The 19,892-nt window shown below is 41.0% G+C and overlaps 1 protein-coding gene and 1 long non-coding RNA gene across 2 annotated transcripts in view; one reads left to right on the top strand and one right to left on the bottom strand.

Moving 5' to 3' along the window:
• CAH1 (carbonic anhydrase 1) overlaps positions 1-14,572 on the top strand; it is a 27,493-nt gene extending 12,921 nt beyond the window's left edge. Inside the window, exons 3-7 of the mRNA XM_017897449.1 lie at positions 5,301-5,422; positions 7,606-7,701; positions 10,314-10,428; positions 11,186-11,364; positions 12,430-14,572. Of these exons, the coding sequence (XP_017752938.1) occupies positions 5,301-5,422; positions 7,606-7,701; positions 10,314-10,428; positions 11,186-11,364; positions 12,430-12,498 (581 nt within the window). The 3' untranslated portion in view covers positions 12,499-14,572. The remainder of the gene's footprint in view (positions 1-5,300; positions 5,423-7,605; positions 7,702-10,313; positions 10,429-11,185; positions 11,365-12,429) is intronic.
• LOC108545705 (uncharacterized) lies at positions 10,437-11,199 on the bottom strand. The gene is made up of 3 exons (XR_001890102.1): positions 11,120-11,199; positions 10,703-10,784; positions 10,437-10,599 (listed from the first exon to the last, which is right to left on the bottom strand). It is a non-coding gene; the product is annotated as an uncharacterized LOC108545705 (long non-coding RNA).
• Positions 14,573-19,892: the final 5,320 nt, after the last annotated feature.

The raw sequence follows: 19,892 nt of genomic DNA, 5'->3' as shown, positions 1-19,892 counted from the left end.
GGGAAAGAGGGCTTTTGAGGTTAAGAAACGCGGTGTGCCGTGCCGTGCCGTTGGTTCGTGCATTTAAATGCGAGACTAAGAAGCCGTTCGTTAGCTGAAAAGCCAAGGTACACGCCGTGAGAACGATTTCGATCCGCGGCATTGAATTGCAGATCGACTGCGAATGCAAATACGCGCTCGGAGATTCGGGTAGGGACCATTTCCAGTTCACTGGATCCTTCGTCCTCCATTTCGGAATTTCCAGCAACCTACAAATTGCTCCCGACCAAAAAATACAGCGTGCCAGAATTTCATAAATTTCCGATTTATTCGCAGCTCAGATTGCGATACGCGTGATTTATACGTGTATCGGGAAAAAAGAACGGATAAAAACGGAATAACAAAATGTATCATCAGAGATGTTATGCAATCTAATCGAATTGAAATTAATACGTAATGCGATAAATGTAAAAATGTTGCGCAATGCTGAAACTGAATGACATATATTGGCATTCGGAATGTTAAACAGCTGATGCCTTGAAAATGAAAATTCATGAAACACGCGATGTTCTCTATTGTGGTTACTGATTTCTTCTATCGAAGCGTGATATTTTCTAACAGCGATGTCAATCGCAATTGGGGTGATAAATGCTCCAATCACGGGAGTTAAAGCGTATATTTTCTGAAAAAAAATCGTCGATGCAACAATAGGAAATAGTTCCTTCAGAAAGGAAGGATGAATCTCTCGAGTGGAACGCAAAGAAGCTTCTAGAGACTCTTATCTCCTTTACTAATTAAAAATAACGACAGATAACTCGAAGATAAAGCATTCAGGGACTCTAACAATGAGAAATGTCCATTCCCTGAATAGGGTTCCAGTGGAACTCGGTTTTATCGCGCCGCGAGTATTGGTATCGTAAAATCCAATAGACCCAGGCTTTCCTCCAGCTCGGTGTATTGTTAGATAACTGTTTAGTCATCAATAGGTCATCTGTAACGACCATCATTCTCACCCTCGCCAATAGATGGATTCCTACTTGTAGGAGGTTCGAGGAATCCTCGACCTCCCATAAATAGAAGTTTCTATATCACCTAAATATCCCTGCCTAAGGCAGGGCCTAACTGACGAGTCCACTAGCATGTCCAGGACAAAAGGCATCCCTTCTTTTTCCTTTCGTCCCCACAGGTGTTTACCTATGTACATTAGATAAACTCCAGACCAGCTAACTTGTCCTTTTTATCCCTTACTCATCCTTGTCACAAAATTGCGCATCCTTACCTCCACCTGTCTTACATCATCCTCTCTTAACCTTCGATGTATAGACAACCCCCACTTATTTCCTAATTCGGATGTAAATATCGTCCATCATCTCAAATCTTGCGTTATTGTTCCTCTAGTATTGAATTTGGTGTCACAGTGTTAACACGTTAAACGCCATAGTTATCGTTTTTACGAGCCGTTCCGTTCACGCCACAGTTAGCCGTCATGCGGGCCCCTCGGGCGAGGCGTGAACCGAAAGTCTCTAGTGCCGGCCCCTAGGGATCCCTAGGGCGCTTAACATGTTAAAAGATCTGGTACGTACTCGGCCGCGTTGATACACTCAAAGTTGGCAATTTTGTAACGAAAATAAGGACTTACTTGGAACACAACGGTCTTAATTGAAAGTCGGATCGATCCAGGCGTTGACAAAGCAACCGCACGACGTTGTTTTGATCGCGATGGCCCAAATATTAGTCCATGAAGAGCGGCGGACTTAATCCGAAGCGGTTCGAAGTGGATTCCAGCGCTAACCGCGGCCAGGAGCTAATTGGTTGCATGCAGGGGCCACGAAACGCGGCTCTAATCGTCCATTTCCGACACTATGAGAGCCAGGTTCGCCTAACAGGAACCCGTCAGGAGAGAAGCTCGCGTTTCGTCATCGGCCAAGTAAATCTCACGGCTGTAAAACTTGATCCTATACTTTACGACGCTTAGATGCTCTTATCGGCGATATCGGGATTATGTCAATGAAGAAAAAGCAATTTTTCCTCGCAAGAGTAACCACTCCTTGGATCGTGTCTCGAGTACGGATCGAGTAGATTACCATTTTTGCACTCGACGTTAATTGAAGTAGCTAGTGTTTATGTAAGTCGAGCTAAGGGTAGGTGGTCTTCTGTACCTCGAGTGAATGCTCGATTACGCAAGATGAGTGTCAGGTGGTCGGGAGATAAGTACTCTAACTACAAGGTATCGTACGCATTTGAATATTCAGGCAGGATGAAAATAATCGCGCTCGAGAACCTTGGATTATCGACCATGATCGGTTTACCTTAGCCAAATTGCGTTACGGTCTCGCAGCAAATCGGTAATTGTTCTTCGGAGTAGAGATTCCGGGATGGATGATCGAGAATATCGAAACCTATGATCAAGGATCGTTGATCGATACTGGTACACGAGTGATTCCTTACGCAACACTGATACAACGATCGGCTAGCCTACTTCGTTTCGGAGATTCGAGGATGATCGAAGCAATCGAGTGTCATGGAACGCAAAGGTTGCTGATCAATAGCTGTGTACGGGTAATTCCCTGTAAAATTTTCTACTTTGTTCTAGAGTAGAGAGAAACGATAAGAACTAATGATACCCTAAGAACGAAGATAATTAATAGATAATTAATCGATAATGTGATATACGACTTCTCTGCAATCTTGACATAGCTGTCAAGATGTTATAAAGCAAAGAAACAGTAGCCAATGGAAATGGTGGAAAAACTATATTGACATTTATTAAACAGGCGAATGGTTAGACTGACCTGTCTGTTTAGAACTACGCAGGTCAAAGACGTCTCGAGAAAACGGGAGACAAAAGCCACGCGCTGTCAAATGACAAAACACAGAGGAAGGGATCGCCCCCACATTGCTAGGATGCAGAGTTTATTTCAGTATTTAATTTTTGACTATAACCATAACGATAATTGGCAGCTAAATCTCGTTGCGAGGATTCGAGCATAGCGATGAAAAGTAATGGTACCCCTGACGGAAAATCGGTAACCGGCGGGTAGTGGGTACGCGATCGAGGGTCCTGGAGTTGTGTAACAGCCGAATTTGGCGTAGTCTGAAACCGGTTACACGAATACGCAGACTGTGGCATGGAGGAGTCGTCGAACGAGTGCAAAGCGGATTGTGGCCATTCGCGTTTTCCTCGAACGCTTCGACAGCAGTTTCGTGTCGGTCGAAGAGGCTTTTACCTTCGCGAGGTGTGCTCGAAACGAGGACGGCTATGCCGTGACGCATTATGCGTGCTCATACGCGGCAACAGCGAAACGATGGAAATGGAGCAATTGAGAAGAATCGATGATCCGATACCATCGACAAGTGGTACCATTTTCGTCAACGAATAGGTTTAGGTAGACTTAGATGACAAGCACACCTGTCTGTCTGTTTGCCCACTCGTGGAAAATAAACGCGTTATTCGATGAGCCATTAGGTCCCTTAATCACCAAGTTGTCATGGGGGGACAAGGATGATGCGAGCCTAGTTTGACGATAATTTGGAAATGGGGTACTTCGGTTCCGTTAAGAGTAGAACGACCAACCTGTAATGTGTTTCTAACTATACCATATACCGTTGAGTGTAATTGAAGTGGTAGGATGAAAGTGGACAGGTAGGAGTAATCGTGTTTCCATCTCGATAGAAGTCCTACCCCGCTAATTTGGTCAGAAGCACTTGTGTGCTTTTAATAATGGAACTCGTCATTTCGTTTTACCGTTAACGAGCTCGGGGGTCTGATGGGTATCCAGGATATAGATCGTATCTAACGCTGTAATTTTCATATGTTTGTAATCGGCATATTGCGACGGAGTTAACGATACGAGGGTCAAATTGGCCTCTAAGGTAATACACTATGATTTTGATAAGCTTGTAATCGCAAGTTCGTGATGGAACTGAGAATGGCTCGAGACTCTGCTTACCCTCTTGCCTAGTATAAACGCTGTTTTTCATAATTCATTATGCATTCGCGTTCTGGTTGTAAGCCTCGGTCAGCTGTCTATAGCAGTGCATAGAGTCTTCGTTGAACTATCTCCGATATCGGACTTTCGCGAATAGATTTGCAGCGACTTGTAGGGGGATCGAGGACTTTCTCGCAAGTTCTCGGAAAAACCTCCGCTATGTAATATATATAATTTCCTCCTGTATATAATTTCACGACCTTTCAATAGTATCTCGGTTTAACCTTTTCGGTACGGAGGAGCTGGCCGCGGTTATACATTCGTGGTACGAGGAAGTTTTCCACAAGAGTGGTTGCACTGTGCAGCAGCGTAAGCCGCGAAAACGTGTTTTGCGGTATTCATAGAAATCTCGAGTGTGACTGACACTATAAACTTTGCATTCGGACCGCGACAGACATCGGTGACGTTTCGTGAATGCTGCCAATAGGCGGCAGTAGTATCGAAAGGGTTAAGGCAGGGCCTGCTAGAAAGCCTTACTGATGAGTTCACTAGCATCCCTTGCTTTTCCTTTTGTCCCTTCTAGCACTGCCACCACATTTGAAAGCAATTTAGCTGCGACAAACTAACTTCAACGAACGTGGAAAAGGAGGGACCCCCCACAGATTTTCCTGACACCATTTCTCAATCATTCCAACGGCCCGTAGGAAAAAGCGCAATATAAAATCGGCAATAAAAAGATGATCTGCAAATGAGAGTAATATCGCGATAACTCGAACAGATGTTCAATTTCTGTAAAATATGGCGGCAGTCGAAGTTGTTACTCGAGCAGGTGATCCTTTATCCACTTTGCACGCTCACCGATCGCTTCGTTCGTCGACTCTGACCCGTCCGCCATAAATCTTCTTTAACCTTTGCATTATGACGCGTGCGGGGTTTCTCTGCCCGCTTCTATCCGCTCGCGACCCGAGTATCGTCCGCGTAATTCGGCTAATCAAGCGTATCCTGTAATTCAGCTCGATGAAACGATCCGCGTTCGTCCGGTGTGCCTTTGTGGAAATCCTCCTCTGGCGTTTTCGCGTCGCACGGCCCGAATTTCGACTAAAATTAGAGTCCTTTCATGCGTTGACGTAGGTATCCGAAAAATAGTATCGTGTATTCTTGGAAAAGACAGGGACGAATTACGATGGAATAAAATTCAGAATATCGGAGATCGTTCGGGAGGAAAAAATTTGGGATCGGTAGAAATAGACTGTGGCAATTTCTGCAGAGGATCCTGCTATATTTTCCTCGCGAGTTCGTCCCTTTTATCGGGTCCATTTTGTCCTTGGTTAAAATAAGAGGGAATTTAGTAACGATGACCGTGAATAAAATTGCCATAATATTCTTTCGCAGTTTTGAGCGGAGGTCCTTTGATGGATGACGTCTACAAATTGGAACAGTACCATTGTCATTGGGGATGCAGCGACTCTAGAGGATCCGAGCACACTGTCAATGGTCAAGCTTTTGCTGGAGAGGTGAGTTTCTCTGACTGATTGTGAGCAAAGATTTGTCAAATTTTCATAACATTATTGCACGAAATTCGAAATTCTATTGCACGAGGTACACGAATTGTACGTCACCTATATTTAACCCTTATCGAACGCTAGCTTTTTATACGTAGGGTTAGCTGGTTTCGGTAAATATGCCAAAGATGGCCGCCTCGTCGCCTCCCACGTGACGCGCGACCGCAGCGCCAAAGTACCGTGGTCACGTGAGAGGTGACTTACGACCGATAAGGGTTAACCTATATTTAATACAAAGATAGATCTCTTATAAAAATTATTTACCCATTGCACCATAGCCAAACTTCTCGAAACGCATCAGAGAGAAAAGAAGACGCATTTGATCTCCCTGCCTCTCCATCAACAAACTGTCCCTCACCTTTCCAAATGTCTAAATAGCGGAAAATGTCAGCGGTAAATTTATTTGCATATTTCACTTGCCAATCTCTGTTTTCGTTTATCCACCGCACGGTATAAATAGATGCAAGAAGCAACCTTATATTCCCACACGGAATTTCCATCTTCAAGCGAGATCGTCGATTCCGTACACGATACGAGGAGACTGTTCAGAAGAGGATTTTAAAAGAACGCACACGTGGGATCGCCGATTAAACATGCACTCCAAACATTCATGACGATCGTCCGGCTTCGAAGCGGATCGTTAATAATTCACTGTCGCGGAGCATGATTCGCGTCACAATCGGTCGTACGAACTTCTTACGGTTGCTTCGACCTTGTTGGAACGCGTGCACTTCGTTGTCCGTGACTGGAAGAAAGATTCCAGCAATAACCAGTTCCCTGTTTAACGGAATCTCTGAAATCGCCGATTTCCTAATACTTTTTCCCGTGTCTCTATTTTCCTGCCTGCGTGAATGTATTTTAAACGCGAGTTTTCTGTAACATCGTATCGGAAAAGAATCTCCTACGTGGTTGTTTACGTTCGCATCCTGTTTCAAAAGCGCCGAAGAATTATGGTAATCGCCGTCCGTGCTGTTTGTATGGAAATTGCGGTAGAATTACGTAAAGAAAATGTGTTCGAACTTCGTGAGTCTAAACTTCGTGAGAAATGCCTTCGGCTGTTACGGAGCAAGGAACTAGGCAGGCGGTTGCGCAACGGAAAAGTTCTTTCGTGATTAATTGTTAGAGAAAAACGCGAGGCGGACGCGTCGATGTTAAAAGGTTGCAAGTGCATTCTTGGATGATCGCGAGGGATACGTTTGCTCGCTGTTCACGTTCCCCTTTCGATCCCCGATGCACACTGTGTGCACTTCTGGTATAGTTTGGTGTAGAATATCACGACGAAGAGCACTGCTAGGCATCCAAAGTGGCGATTATCTTTACTCCGCGAAAGAAAAATGGTTAAATTTACGAGAAAAGGGAGAGGAACGAGATTGAAATGCCGTGAAAGAGATTGATTAATTAAGCGACTGCTTATCGTGAATGAAACTGCTCGGTTGGCCAAATATTTTGCAACGTTTTATCGCGAGATACGTCACTTGTGCGGTAATGGATCATCTGTCAACTATCTGTTAACTCATTTCGCCGGAAAGTTCGCGAAGATTTTATCTGCTCTGTGAATTATTTGAGAAACTCGCTGGCACAAACGTCACGCGCTTCATCCATGGTAGAAAGGAGGCTGAATTCGATGATTCACTGTATCTAAACTAGCAGCTTTCTTCCCGGTCGCATGGCTCTTTTAACGATATCCAGAAGTGGTTTTGAGTGATTAATATTCATGGAGTCTATTACGGATAGCGTGCTTGTATTACGGTGCAAACAACGAGGAAAATTGTCAGTTTAATTGTAAACTGGCTTTTTTTTCGGATAATGCACGAGAATATTCCAGACGTGCGATCGTTTACTGATTCCTCCTGCGGTTGATTAAATTAGCAGAATTGTGTAACGATATCCTGTGACTCGCGATAATTATAGTAATCGCATTATCGATTGTTAGAGTAGCTTGTTCCTCTAAATACTATATCCTCTAAATAAAATTTACAACGGTATAATTCTTTGCCTACATTTAGTTTCCATTGGAAACCCGAAAAATTCCAATTTCTAACGCGACAAGAATTAAAATAATTAGTTTTAAAAATTATTTTTAAATTACTACATTAATTTTGTCCGACGATTAATTAATTATTTTTGCGTTGCAGTTGCATCTGGTGCATTGGAACACGAGCAAATACAACACGTTCGCAGAAGCTGCGAAGGCGTCTGATGGCCTTGCAGTACTCGGCGTGTTTCTCAAGGTCAGTAATCATTCCGTCCGCTGTACCGTTTTCTAGAGCTCGAGTTATCCTTGCAGTTAGGTTCAATCTATGTCAGCTCCGTTTTTTTCCGATCATGGATGAAGAGGAAGCTGAAAATGCACCGAGCTACGAGTTTAATTATCGATAACCGTGTGCATGAGAATCGCTCGCAGGAATGGCACGGTGATTATTATGTAGACACTTACGAGTAATACTCTGGCGCAGCTATAATTAGGTAATCAAGTTAACAATAAAGTTCCGTCGAGGTTTGCTGATCATAGATCTTTTTCCTCTTTGCTCGTCGACAGTGTGTTTTAATTTAAAATCAGTTGCTCCTAATAGCCTCGAAACCGCTATGCTTTTCTATGAACTTACAAGAGTCGATTTCTCAATTTAAAATTTCTAAATTCTTCGAATTTGATAAGAATTAATGCACTAATCCTCATGGAACACGCGATCGTCTGTTCAAGGCAGCAAAAGAATTATCGTCGCTGTGACGTTCGTATTTCAATTTACTATTTTTCTCCTTCTTTTCTTGGCTCGCGAGAGCGAAGAAGATAAAAATGCTGCACGACGATAAGTAGCAACGGAGAATTCGAATTTCATCTCTAGCGACGCGTGGTGGGGGGAATGACCTCGAACGACCAAAGTCTTTCACCGTGGCTGTAGCGTTAAAACGATACCAGTATCGAGTGTCCTGACAACCGTTTCAAAGCCGCCAACGACAGATTCTTAAGATCGTAATTCGCTTAGATGCTGTTTATGCCTTTCCTACGGGTGCATTATAAGAACGTGCGAGCATATTTATAGTCCGAGCTTTTACATAAGATGGTAAGCTCCCGTAAGCAGAATCCGTAACAGTGACGCCGTTCGCTTCATCATCGGTTTGATGACGTGTTACGTAAGCGTCTGAACGAGCATCATTGTTCGACGGTTCGAAGGTGAAGTGAAATTCTTTTTTATCGGCTCGCTATCGCGCCGCGAAGGACGTATGGAAATACCGCGCGCACCAATTTCAAATCCCCGCTTCCGCCATGTTCGCGGAATTTCGCGCGCGATTCAAATTGCGCGACAGACCGATCGAAGTTTCTTTAAAAATTCGAAGAGATAACGCTACCTATAATTTTAATATCGAGATTTAAATTTATAATCGAGAGAGATGGGTGATTGGCAGAAAGACTGAGAGAATTATCGGTTTCGGTTTCAATTTTCAATTGGCCACTTCCGTTCGTGGTTCGCGATCAGGAGCAGACTTTGTCTCGTAAGAGGACGATATAAATTCGAATGTCCAATCGTTTTCAGATAAAAGACACGCGCAGCTATTGTGCAATCATTGTGAGCGTTTGCGGAACAGTGTAACCCGAGGCAGGTCGGAAAGTAGCATTGTGCAACCGATTGTTTACATTGGTCGTGGTTTCCTGGGCATTTTCATTGAATTTATGGTAATCCATCGAATTATTTACGGCAGCAAACCTATTCGAATTTATCTTACCCGATCGCGTTGTTGTACATTTTCCTGTGTCGCATCTTATTTGCAAACTTAATGTCTTTAATCTCATTTCGTCGGACGTGTTTCATATTTAATATTCGATAATTGGAAAAGTTAGGAACTTAGAGCTACGTACTGCGCAATTCATAGTACTTTATGACACGCGTGACAAAAAGTTCGTAATACATCATTTCCTAACGCCTTTCACGAACATAACCGTCTTCAAATCGAGCACAGTGTGAGCCGTTCCATAGTAATCGAGGAAATACATAACACATTTTATCGCGATTGAAGTCCGTTGTAGCGACTTGTTATGCTCTAGAAAGAGCATTATGAATTCCACCCGCTAGCTGTGCATTAACAGTTTCGACAGATCGCAATCTACGCATATATTATTGCTAAGCGATGCACGTTTGACGATCATTGAATAATGCACGGTCATTAATATCGGTTGCGCTCGACTCAACCGCGAGATCGCGCGCTTCTAGCTATATTTAAGTACATTTAAGTACATTTTCCCGTTTAAGTTCTATTTCCTCGTTCGCAGTTTCTCGACAACGCCTTCGAAAGCCACTGGCTTTGAATTCGAGAGACTGGATGGCGACGTTCTTGATAAGACAAATTATAATTCTCGCAGCTTTCATACAACGATTCCAGTCATTCTCGCAACATCATCGCTAATATTTATCGAGGATTTCATTCCTAAGATTCAATAAGAAACGAATAAAGAAAGACGAGAAAAATAATTTTATGAAGAATTTTTGGAATGTACCTTACAATTTTTGATCGACTATTTCTACTTTTAAAATTTCAAACTACCTTTAAAACTACCTTTAAAAGCTTCGAAAATAAGCACAAAGAAACTATGGTTGAAGATTTGTAAGATAAGAAGTTGAAAACACTACTGAATCTACGTATCTCTTTTTCTAAACTTGATTTGCATTGATTATGCAATTGTTTTTGAACTTAACGAAGAAAGTGACACGCATTTTGTCAGTGCTACCATTTTAAAATCATCCAATCTATTTCTCCATTATGCGTCTGCGGTCTTAATTTCACGATAGGTGTTAATGCTCGATAATCATTCTCGTGGAAGCATTACAACGTTACGTTTGAATTGCAGGTGGGAAAGACACACGTGGAAATGGAGAAGATCGCCCGTTTGCTACCCTACGTCTCGCACAAGGGTGAAGTCGTAGAAATTGTGGAACAAATCGATCCCAGCATGCTGCTTCCTGGTTGGTATTTCCCCTAAACGTCGCCAATTTTATATTCCTTCTACGTCAATCCGTCTTCTTCCTCGTTCCTTCTCTCCCGCCATTAACCAATTACTCCTAAAGATCCTTCGAAAACTCGTTTCTCCCTTGTCCGTTTACCAGAAGGTGAGCTTGAAAATTTCATTCTCCTTCCTAGTTGTAATCGCTTAATACTTAAAACCTGTGATATAGTCTAGGCCACGCGATCCTGGCCACACAAAGAGAATTAGAAATTGCAAACAGGGAAGCCACTTACTTCTTTTCGATATCCTTGAAGACCGACGGAAATTTGTTTACCCGCTGCTTCGAGGGCTTGTTAAAAATTCAACAGTTATCTCCTGCAAAATAAAAGACAAATATCAGCGATATCTTCGATATTAGTGCAATCGTGGTCTCGGTTGCACGCAAGAATCGCGAGGATCTATCGCCAGAGCTTCGAGCGGCGTTTTAATTAAGAATTCCTCGCGGCCGTGCATAATACGTTAATGAAGTTACATAATCATTTTCTCCGCGCTCGACGCTTCGCATATTGAATAAATTAGCAGACTGTTTAAGACGTCAGAAGTAAAAACGCGAGCTAATCCATCACGCGAGCGCGCTTTTCTATCGTACGCGTCCGCCATTTATCGCTGTGGCAGTTTTGATCGTTGGAGATACGAACGACTTTTCTTACTTAGTCCTCTCTTCGTTTTCGTGATCCAGGTTTAATATCTTCTTTCTTCTCCGTTCGTTGATCCAGATGATAACGGCTACTGGACGTATCTGGGTTCGCTGACGACGCCACCTTGCAACGAGAGCGTCACTTGGATCCTCTTCAAGAAGTGCATCGAGGTGTCTCATCATCAGCTCAACATCTTCCGCAATTTACGTAAATTCTCCCGTGGCGAAGAGTGTCCCTGTCATGAGAATCATGGAGCGGTAAGTGTACAACAGTTTATTAACAGTTATGTAGAGTCACACAGTGTAGGATCTGGCTATCAAGGTTTAGGCTAGATACCACTCCAAATATTCTATCTCCAAGAGAGAGATTTATTAAGTACGATAGTTAACTCGATGTACTCGAGCGGACTGGGTCTGGTATCTACTTAGTATCTCTGGTATCTACAATTTGGGCTGGTATCCTATTTGGTGCTAGCCTGTTAGCGGTATCCCCGTGATCGTCGTTGCTATTGATAGGATAACAGATGAAAGAACGACAGGAAAAGGAAGGGATGCGTTTCGTCTCGGGCCTGCTAGTGAACCCATCAGTAAGGCTTTCTTCTAGCAGGCCCTGCCTTAGACCGGGGATACTTAGGTGGCATAGGAACTTCTATTTAACACTAGATTTACGGACGCTACCTGTATACCTATTTCTAAGGACACCTGTCAAATTGACAGGTAAAGGATACCACAAAATGTTCCCTACAGGAATACTTCGACCATTGTACCCTAATAATACCTAAAGATATCCTACAGTTATATTAGTCATCTGTAATTTGTTTTATAATAATTTATAATCCTACCATCAGACATAATTTAAATCGAAGGTATCGCTTAAGGAAATTAATGAAGAACGTGGATATAAAGAACCCAGGAAAATCCCAAGTATCCTAACTGACAGTGCACACCCACACCTAGTGCTTAGAATTTGCTAAGTAAAAATTGAACGACTTAAATTTCGCTTTGTCATTCGCGATCCACGATATTTCTCTAACATTTCTTTCTCAGAATTTATCTGGAATTCCTATCGCCGTGAACGAAGGTGGAACGAAACGCCCATCGAACACCTCCCCCGTTGGTTCAATTAATCTTTCTCACCCGGGTCGGCCTGCTAGGTCTGACTCGGTGACACGTTGCCCACCCCTTCCTTCCCATTTTTTCCCCCTTCGTTTTATTTTTAGCCGTCCCGTCGCGTCTACGTCCGGCTGCGAAAGAATGAATTTCAGATCGGCGGAATCACGGCCCCATTTTCTAATTCCGGCGCCTCTGCGTCTCTTGTTGCAGGTAATCAACAACTTCCGTCCACCAATGCCGCTCGGAAATCGCGTGCTGCGCGAGTGCGGCAGCTTCTGAGTCTGTTCCCTAGCGATGGCGCATCGGGATCAGTCGATGACGGGCGAAGAACGACGGGAAAGGAGCGAGCCGACCGCGTTGCCCACCATTATGGTTGACCATGGAGCGGCCGCGACGATTCCCCGGGCTCTGGCCGCTAGTCGTGCGTCGTCGTTCAACCTTCATTCTATATCATGGACCTTTCTCGCCGGGAGAACGAAGTGCCTTCTTTGTTTGTCGAGAATCTCTGGGATGGTTGTTGGAAGAAGAGAGAGCGAAGGACAGGGAAAGATTTTCTGTGAGAAAACCGGTGGATGAAGATAGAGGAGCATGTTCTAAACACGATGAACGTTCTTCGAGCAATTTTAGTAGGCGTGGTTGAATTAAGTAGGATGAAGAGTGATTGGTGAACAGCTGAATGGTGCTGTCTATTGTTTTAATGATCAGCGAGGTTTCTTCGTTAATTATTGTACGTTACTTATGGTATTAAGAGGATTGAAAGATAACAGGAGGAGATAAGGCATGGTATTAAGATAGGGTGGTGATTAGTTTTTAAATTTAGGACAAACTGTAGCGACGAGTTGTAGCGAGATAAGGGAAATTTTAATGGACAGCACCGAAATGAGAATCGAGGATGGAATGAAATTTGGAAAGCATTTCGAAGGGGCCATGGCACAGAACGTTCGATGAACATTTAGACGTAACAGTTGTATACACACAGCGTGTCTTGTTTGAATGATCGTGATTAGTAGAGCGATAGATGTTGACGTTTCGTTATTTGATCACGACCTCGACGATTATCGTGGAAGAGCAAAGCGAAGTGTGAACGTCTCACCTCGATTTCAAGTGCAATTAAAATGTAGCCGTAATGGGAGAGGATTTTGCTTGTCCGTATCATAGAGTAGTGACTAGATATATAGTTGGAGACTTTTGTGACTGCTTGTTTTAACAGATTAGAAACGAGGAACGTGCCTATACGTATATGTACCCTACGCTACACGAGAAGTACACAAGAATTACAGCAGAAAGTTTATGGAGAATTTTTAAACTGAGAATTTTAAAACGTTTTACTGAGATTTTAGAACAGATCCGTCCACTATTGGCCGATCCTCAAAGGATCAAATAGAACACCGAACAGATATCATTGTTTACCAAATGCTGTATGGTAATTATGTTCCGCGTTTAGATAATTCTATACTATATACGTATATGTTTACACGTGTGTGCGGGTGTGATGTTCAATATAGATGTTTGCGGTTTGTATAGTTTGTAAAAGTCTGCGAGGCTGTCGGGTGGTAAACATTGACCCTCAACTGATAACATGTAAACGAAGCTTACACTGCGGAATGATGTTTGATTCAACATATCACCGTCTGTTTGTAGAAGAACTTTTCAATTTGAACTTAGGATTTCCAATTCTCAAACTGCAAATTATATTTTTAAATTGAAATTTCTCGTTGAGAAATTTCCAGTTTAAATTTCTAGTAATGCGTTTGAATTGCGTGTACACGAGTTTGAATTGGTTCATACGGATATTCCGTATGAGTGAAAACATATGCTTCTACGATTGTATCAAAGTACAGATTATCCGGGTGGCATGTTTTCAGATTGGACTATACCAAGCGTGACTAAGAGGTGCCATTTTATGTTATCCGCGCGACATTTATAATTCTTCTTCTAAGTCATTTTCCGAAGCACACCAGAAGCTGCTGATTCGATGTGCCTCAGACTACGCACGCCTGTGTGCCTTTTTAATCACCTTGCGTGAAATAACACAATTGTATACTATTAATATTAACTTTTGTGTCTGGGTTCATCGAGTATCGTTTACTCGATAATTTCAGATGCGAAGAACGATGAAATTGTCCTTTTTGCATATTGCAATTTTGTTTGTAACAGATGCTTTCGTCGCGATGACAACGCCCTCGTTTGTTCCATATTTTAATTTGTTTAACCAAAATCGGGTAATGGTATCGAAATAAGTAAATGGCTCTAATTACATCAGGGATAAATGATGTACAATCTTTGCGTGAAGTTTTAATTGAAGTTTAGAAAAGCTATTTACATATTATTTGACCCGATTCTGATTATAAAACATTTGCGTGACCGTCGGTCAGAGACCGTAAAGAGCCTTGTTTGTGCTAGCATAACGAATGTCAGCATTCGATATGCTAGTTGAACGCGTGCTGAAAGTTCTACCCCCTCTCCACCTTCGTTTTCTTCTGAAACGTGTATTTTACGGTTAATGGCATTTACTTCTACGCGATAATGAAGAACGTTGGTAACGATGATTGTATCTGAGTTTTCTTTTCCCTACTATATTTATTGTTGAACACGTGAGAAGCAATCTGTATATGTATTTCGTAGCATCGACTGTGATAAAAGAAATGTAAGAAAAATGGTAATAAAGAGTCGCGAGACATCTCGTGGCGATAATACGTTAAAATAATTCATTGCGACCTGATGCTAACCTCAAAAATTTATTTGCGATGGATTCGTTAATTCATAATATTTTATTATGGCAAATAATCCGAATAAATATTATTTATGAATTAATCTTGCCTGCTTACGGTGGTTTATAAAAATGCGGATATAGAGTTGAGTTGATCAATATTTTCTATGACCAACAACTAAAGAAACGACTTGTGTTTACCGTGGGCTATAAAAATCCAACGACGAGTTTCTACCGTCAATTTAGTACGGTATGCACCCACCTGAAAACCGGTTGGAGTGGTCGATGCGTGCTTGGATTCGTGATTAGATTATTATGTCTGTTTCTCGATTAAAATGTTTCTACTTGTTGAAATATTACAATCTATAGGTTACATTTGATAAATTATACTAAAAAATTATGGATTTCAAACCTACAAATTCTAATTGATGGTTTGTAAGATATAAATCTAAATATCAATTAAATTTTTACGTTTATTTAATGAATTAATTGTCATAGTTTTAATAAATTAAGATTATTTTAATAAGTCACAGTTAAGAAATTTGTTTAAATTTACCTGATACTACACAAGGAAGGTAAGGATGGACATTATTATATGCTTTGTGTCACAAGTTCTGAAATACCGACCACGGAAAGAATTTGTGCGTTTCTCGCGCTCTCTATGAATTACTACCTAAACTATGTTGGAACAAAATTATCGACATTCGATAATACTGATATTTTACTACCAAATGATAATTTTAATACAAAATGAAGGAAATAAAAAATCTTGGAAAGTTAGAATGAGTTTCAAGTTGTGCAAATTTAATCCAGCTTTAGCTTGGTATTATTTTGCAATTAATAATTAAATAAAACATATAATATCACGAAATAATATTTACAACATGGAAAATAAGCCTGTCTCTTCAGATAAGTGGACCAATGATATCAATAAATATAATTAAAACAAAATTTCACATTACCTTACGCTGACCAGCAATTTAGCCCAATCTTTAGATCTTGCTAATACATCATATAATGTACTCTCTTCTCTCTTTCACTCAGCTCCAATTTCTGACACGTTTCATATAAAACCAGTGCAGTGTCACTTAACACATACACACGCACACACACACATTTACACAATAATACGAATTTATATAAAATTAAAGCAATATCGAAAAAACAGAAATTCGTATATACTTTCTGCGTCAAATATTTCATGGATTCGAATCTTGAGGCTATTGAAAGACCATGAACAATATGGCCGAAGGCACAGATAGAATAATATATCATTAATCAACCTTTAAATTACATTTGATTAAGATATCATTGGCGAACTATTTTACAACATTGTCTTTTACACGTCTCTAATATGCCACTATCACCTAATGAACATAATCCAAAAATTTTTAATAACAATTTTGCTTCATTTCAATTCGATTATCCCTTTACACTCGCGCTCTACATTCCGTCATCAAAAATGCTTCCATCGACGTTCTTCAAGCGTCGAAAAATGAATTCTCTTACTAGGAAAACATGGCTGTGCAAGAAGTTACACGATACCTCCTCGTTAGTTATAATTCCCTTCCTACACAATGTAACCAGATTCTCCACTAGGGAATCACGACCATAGAAAAAGTTAAACGTCACGCCTGTCTCTTCATATTTCCCTATTATACCCCTCCCTTTCTCACCAGAAAAACATATCTATACAAGAGGTTAGAGAAAACTTCTCGGCTTCTAATATTTTCCTGTTACTATTATTAGAAGACAGCCCTCAAGAGCGCTCGGTAAATCGCGAAAATAAAGTTCCCTATTAAGAGAATATAAGAATGTAACTATTCGTCGAATCGATTAAAAAGAAATATTTCTTTATCTCCAATTAATTAATTTATATATTTTCAGTTTCTCACGAAATTTTATTTAACTCTGTGCCTTACCATTTAACTTCCAATAACACGTGCCACAGCCAACAACATCGGACACGTGGAGATACGTCGAAACACATCGCGCGAACTACTTCGTGCGAACGCGGCGAAGAATATAACGCAACTGAGACAGGAAAACATCGTCGGAAATTAACTACGAGGCTGACCAGTGATGTTTACATTCTACGACCCACGGACTATCGTTCGTAATACTCGTGCTCGGCCCGATCTGCTTACAAGTTTCACACGATATTGTAGGCGAAGGGGTCAAACAAAGGAAAAACGACAAAGCAGTGGGAATTTTATCGTAAATATTTCTCAATTTATTTATTTCTCGATTCACTTTCAACGAGACTACACGATAACAATAACATACAGATAATCTTAAGGCTTTTAAATCTTCGAAGCTTCTTATCGCTCTACATATTCAGACGATAATCGAATAACGGATATTGTCAACAATCACAGATACTTTTTGTCTAACATTCGTCGCGAGCGTTTCCAGGCCTTGAACACTTTCGGAATTTCCATGCTCGTGGGAGAACGAAGGAAACGCGTCGCATTGTGACAATCTATGGTACACGATAAAATGAAAGCATACTTTGCCTATGATTTCCAGTGTTCCTCGAGAATAATACACTGTAGCAAATTTTGCATAAATATTCGTAAGTGTCTATAAATTTAAATCTATTCTTTTATAAATTTCTTTAAATAACTTGCTCCTATAAATTTTCAATAAATTTTCTACAGATTGCTTGGTTACGTGAGAAATGATCGCAACAAAAAAGTAGCAAGAATGCGAAGAAAATAAGTTAACAAGATTTCGTTGTTCGATAATGAAGAAATTTCTGACGTATTTAAAAATTGTCGAGCGTGTCAAGTTTGAGGAATTATCTCTTGTAAAACCAATTTCGGTTTTCAAAGCTATTCGAGGAATACTGAAAATCACGGGGCCCGCTATTATTTTATCGAGTACAGAATATACAAAATGACGAACTAAGTGAATGATGAATGCAACGCTCGAAGGTACGAAATTAAAAAGAACGGAAGACTACGTAATATCGTTGGTCGATCGATCAAAGACGAATCACTTCGATCTCCATTTCCTCGCGTTACTCTTTTCTTCACGTCGGAACGATTTAAAATATAAAAACGGAAATTCCTCGATCGATCCTATCGAAGTAAAAAATGTGCGGCTCGAACGAAGAGGAAGAAAAGAATAAAACGAACTATCCATCCGTATCGTAAATTTTCCGCTTGCTTAACACTGAAACTACCAAACCAGTTAATACGTCTCGTTCCAGATTTCCTGTTTTCGTATTTATCGCGAGCACACAACTGCTTATGTCGAAACTGAATGGTCATACTCACAGGGATAAACGTGAAGATAATTATGCACGGAATATTTAGTAACATATTAATTAATATTCAAGGCCGAGTTGCAATTCGAAGATGGAAAAGTTTGCACAGGAGAACTTTCATTGTCCAACAAGCTTGGTCACTCTGACGTTCCTCAGAAGTGCAACTGGATTTATTTTTTAAATCGACTTTCTTTTCGCGCAAATCGATATTACTTAATTATCCTTGCTAAAACAGCTCGATGCACATTACAGGTCGGTAGTTCTAGTGTCAATGAAATAACGATCCACTCGGTTACACAAAGGTACATTCGTGTGGTTGGCACCACATTTTCGTTTCAGTAAAATGTTAGTCGTTGCTGATACAGCAAAATTAATTAAAAGAGATCGCAATGAAACCATCCACGATTCCTCTTTATGTCGTATCCCCGACCGCAAGCTTCTTCGTCCGGTTTCTAATCTCTTCTCTCGAATAAAAGCGCGTACCCACGAATTATCTAAATCTCGAATCGCTGGCCATGCTTAAAACTCACTCGAAACTATCTTATTGTCGGCGACTATCGATACACCCGCTTTCAGGTGATTCTTCGGAAATATAAACACGTGTTAACATTTAATATTGTCGTTAAAGTCACATCGAGATACAGTAACTATCGTAAACATTTGAACTGCGTTAACATCCTCCAACTATATCGATTATAAAAGATATGCTTGGAACAACTTGCATATAGATACACGACGGCGTTGGATAAAATACACAATATCGAGTATACACGTCGATTTATACGAAAATATATATAGATATACCTACACGTGTGCCTCTGTGTATGTGTAAAATCTTTAAACTGTTCATTCGTTTCGTGACTTGGTAGAAGGATTCGTGATAAATAATTGACAGACACTCCGCGGAGTTTAGATCCCGGAGGCTTCGCTTTGTGACAATTTGTTGAGGGAAGAAAGTATACGGTCGTCCATCTCGAAACCAGAGTCTAAGAACACAGGTCAAAGTAAACTAGTGACGATTTCTCTCCGATCATCTTCTTTATAAAAGAACGTTATATAAAAATAGAGGCAAACTGTGTTCTATCGAACTCGAATCCTCGGTTCGTCGTTACAGATTTATCATTGAATACGCATGGCCCCACGACTTTAGGACACACGATAATATCTAGAAGAGAAAGAGTACACATACATCGGTGATCACAATCTACAAACGATTACTACAAATATTCACGTTGTTCTTTAATACTCGTTTTGTACGTATAGCCTACGATTATTGTCATATGTCGTTACACGATGCTCGAAATGAAAGAAAGCTTGCTGAGCTAAAATCTAGAGGTAGTCGGACGACGACGCCAACTCTCTGTAGCCTAAAATAGAACGTAAAGCCTAACGATATTTCAACGATCCCTAAAGCACTCTCAGCTAGAAAAAAGAAAAAAGTTAATCGATTTCAGGTATCTGTTAGCTCGTCTGGATTGACCTCTCCGCGATAATTAATTTTTCCCCGGCCGCTTCGTGTGAAGCGAGTTTAATCGGTACTCGAGGCGATCAGCTCGTAAATCGAGTTTCTGTGCTAGTGGAACGATCTGCTTCTTCGATGGCTCGCATATTTCGCCGCGTTTCTGGGTCATCGAATTATCGAAAATTGTTATTAAACGGGATGGACCATAAAAACTCGCCGCCTGTTAAAAT

Source organism: Eufriesea mexicana, unplaced genomic scaffold (genome assembly GCF_001483705.2).
Source record: "Eufriesea mexicana isolate 0111107269 unplaced genomic scaffold, ASM148370v2 scaffold4744748195, whole genome shotgun sequence".
NCBI classification, from domain to species: Eukaryota; Metazoa; Arthropoda; class Insecta; order Hymenoptera; family Apidae; genus Eufriesea; species Eufriesea mexicana.
This window is presented reverse-complemented; position numbering and strand designations above follow the sequence as displayed.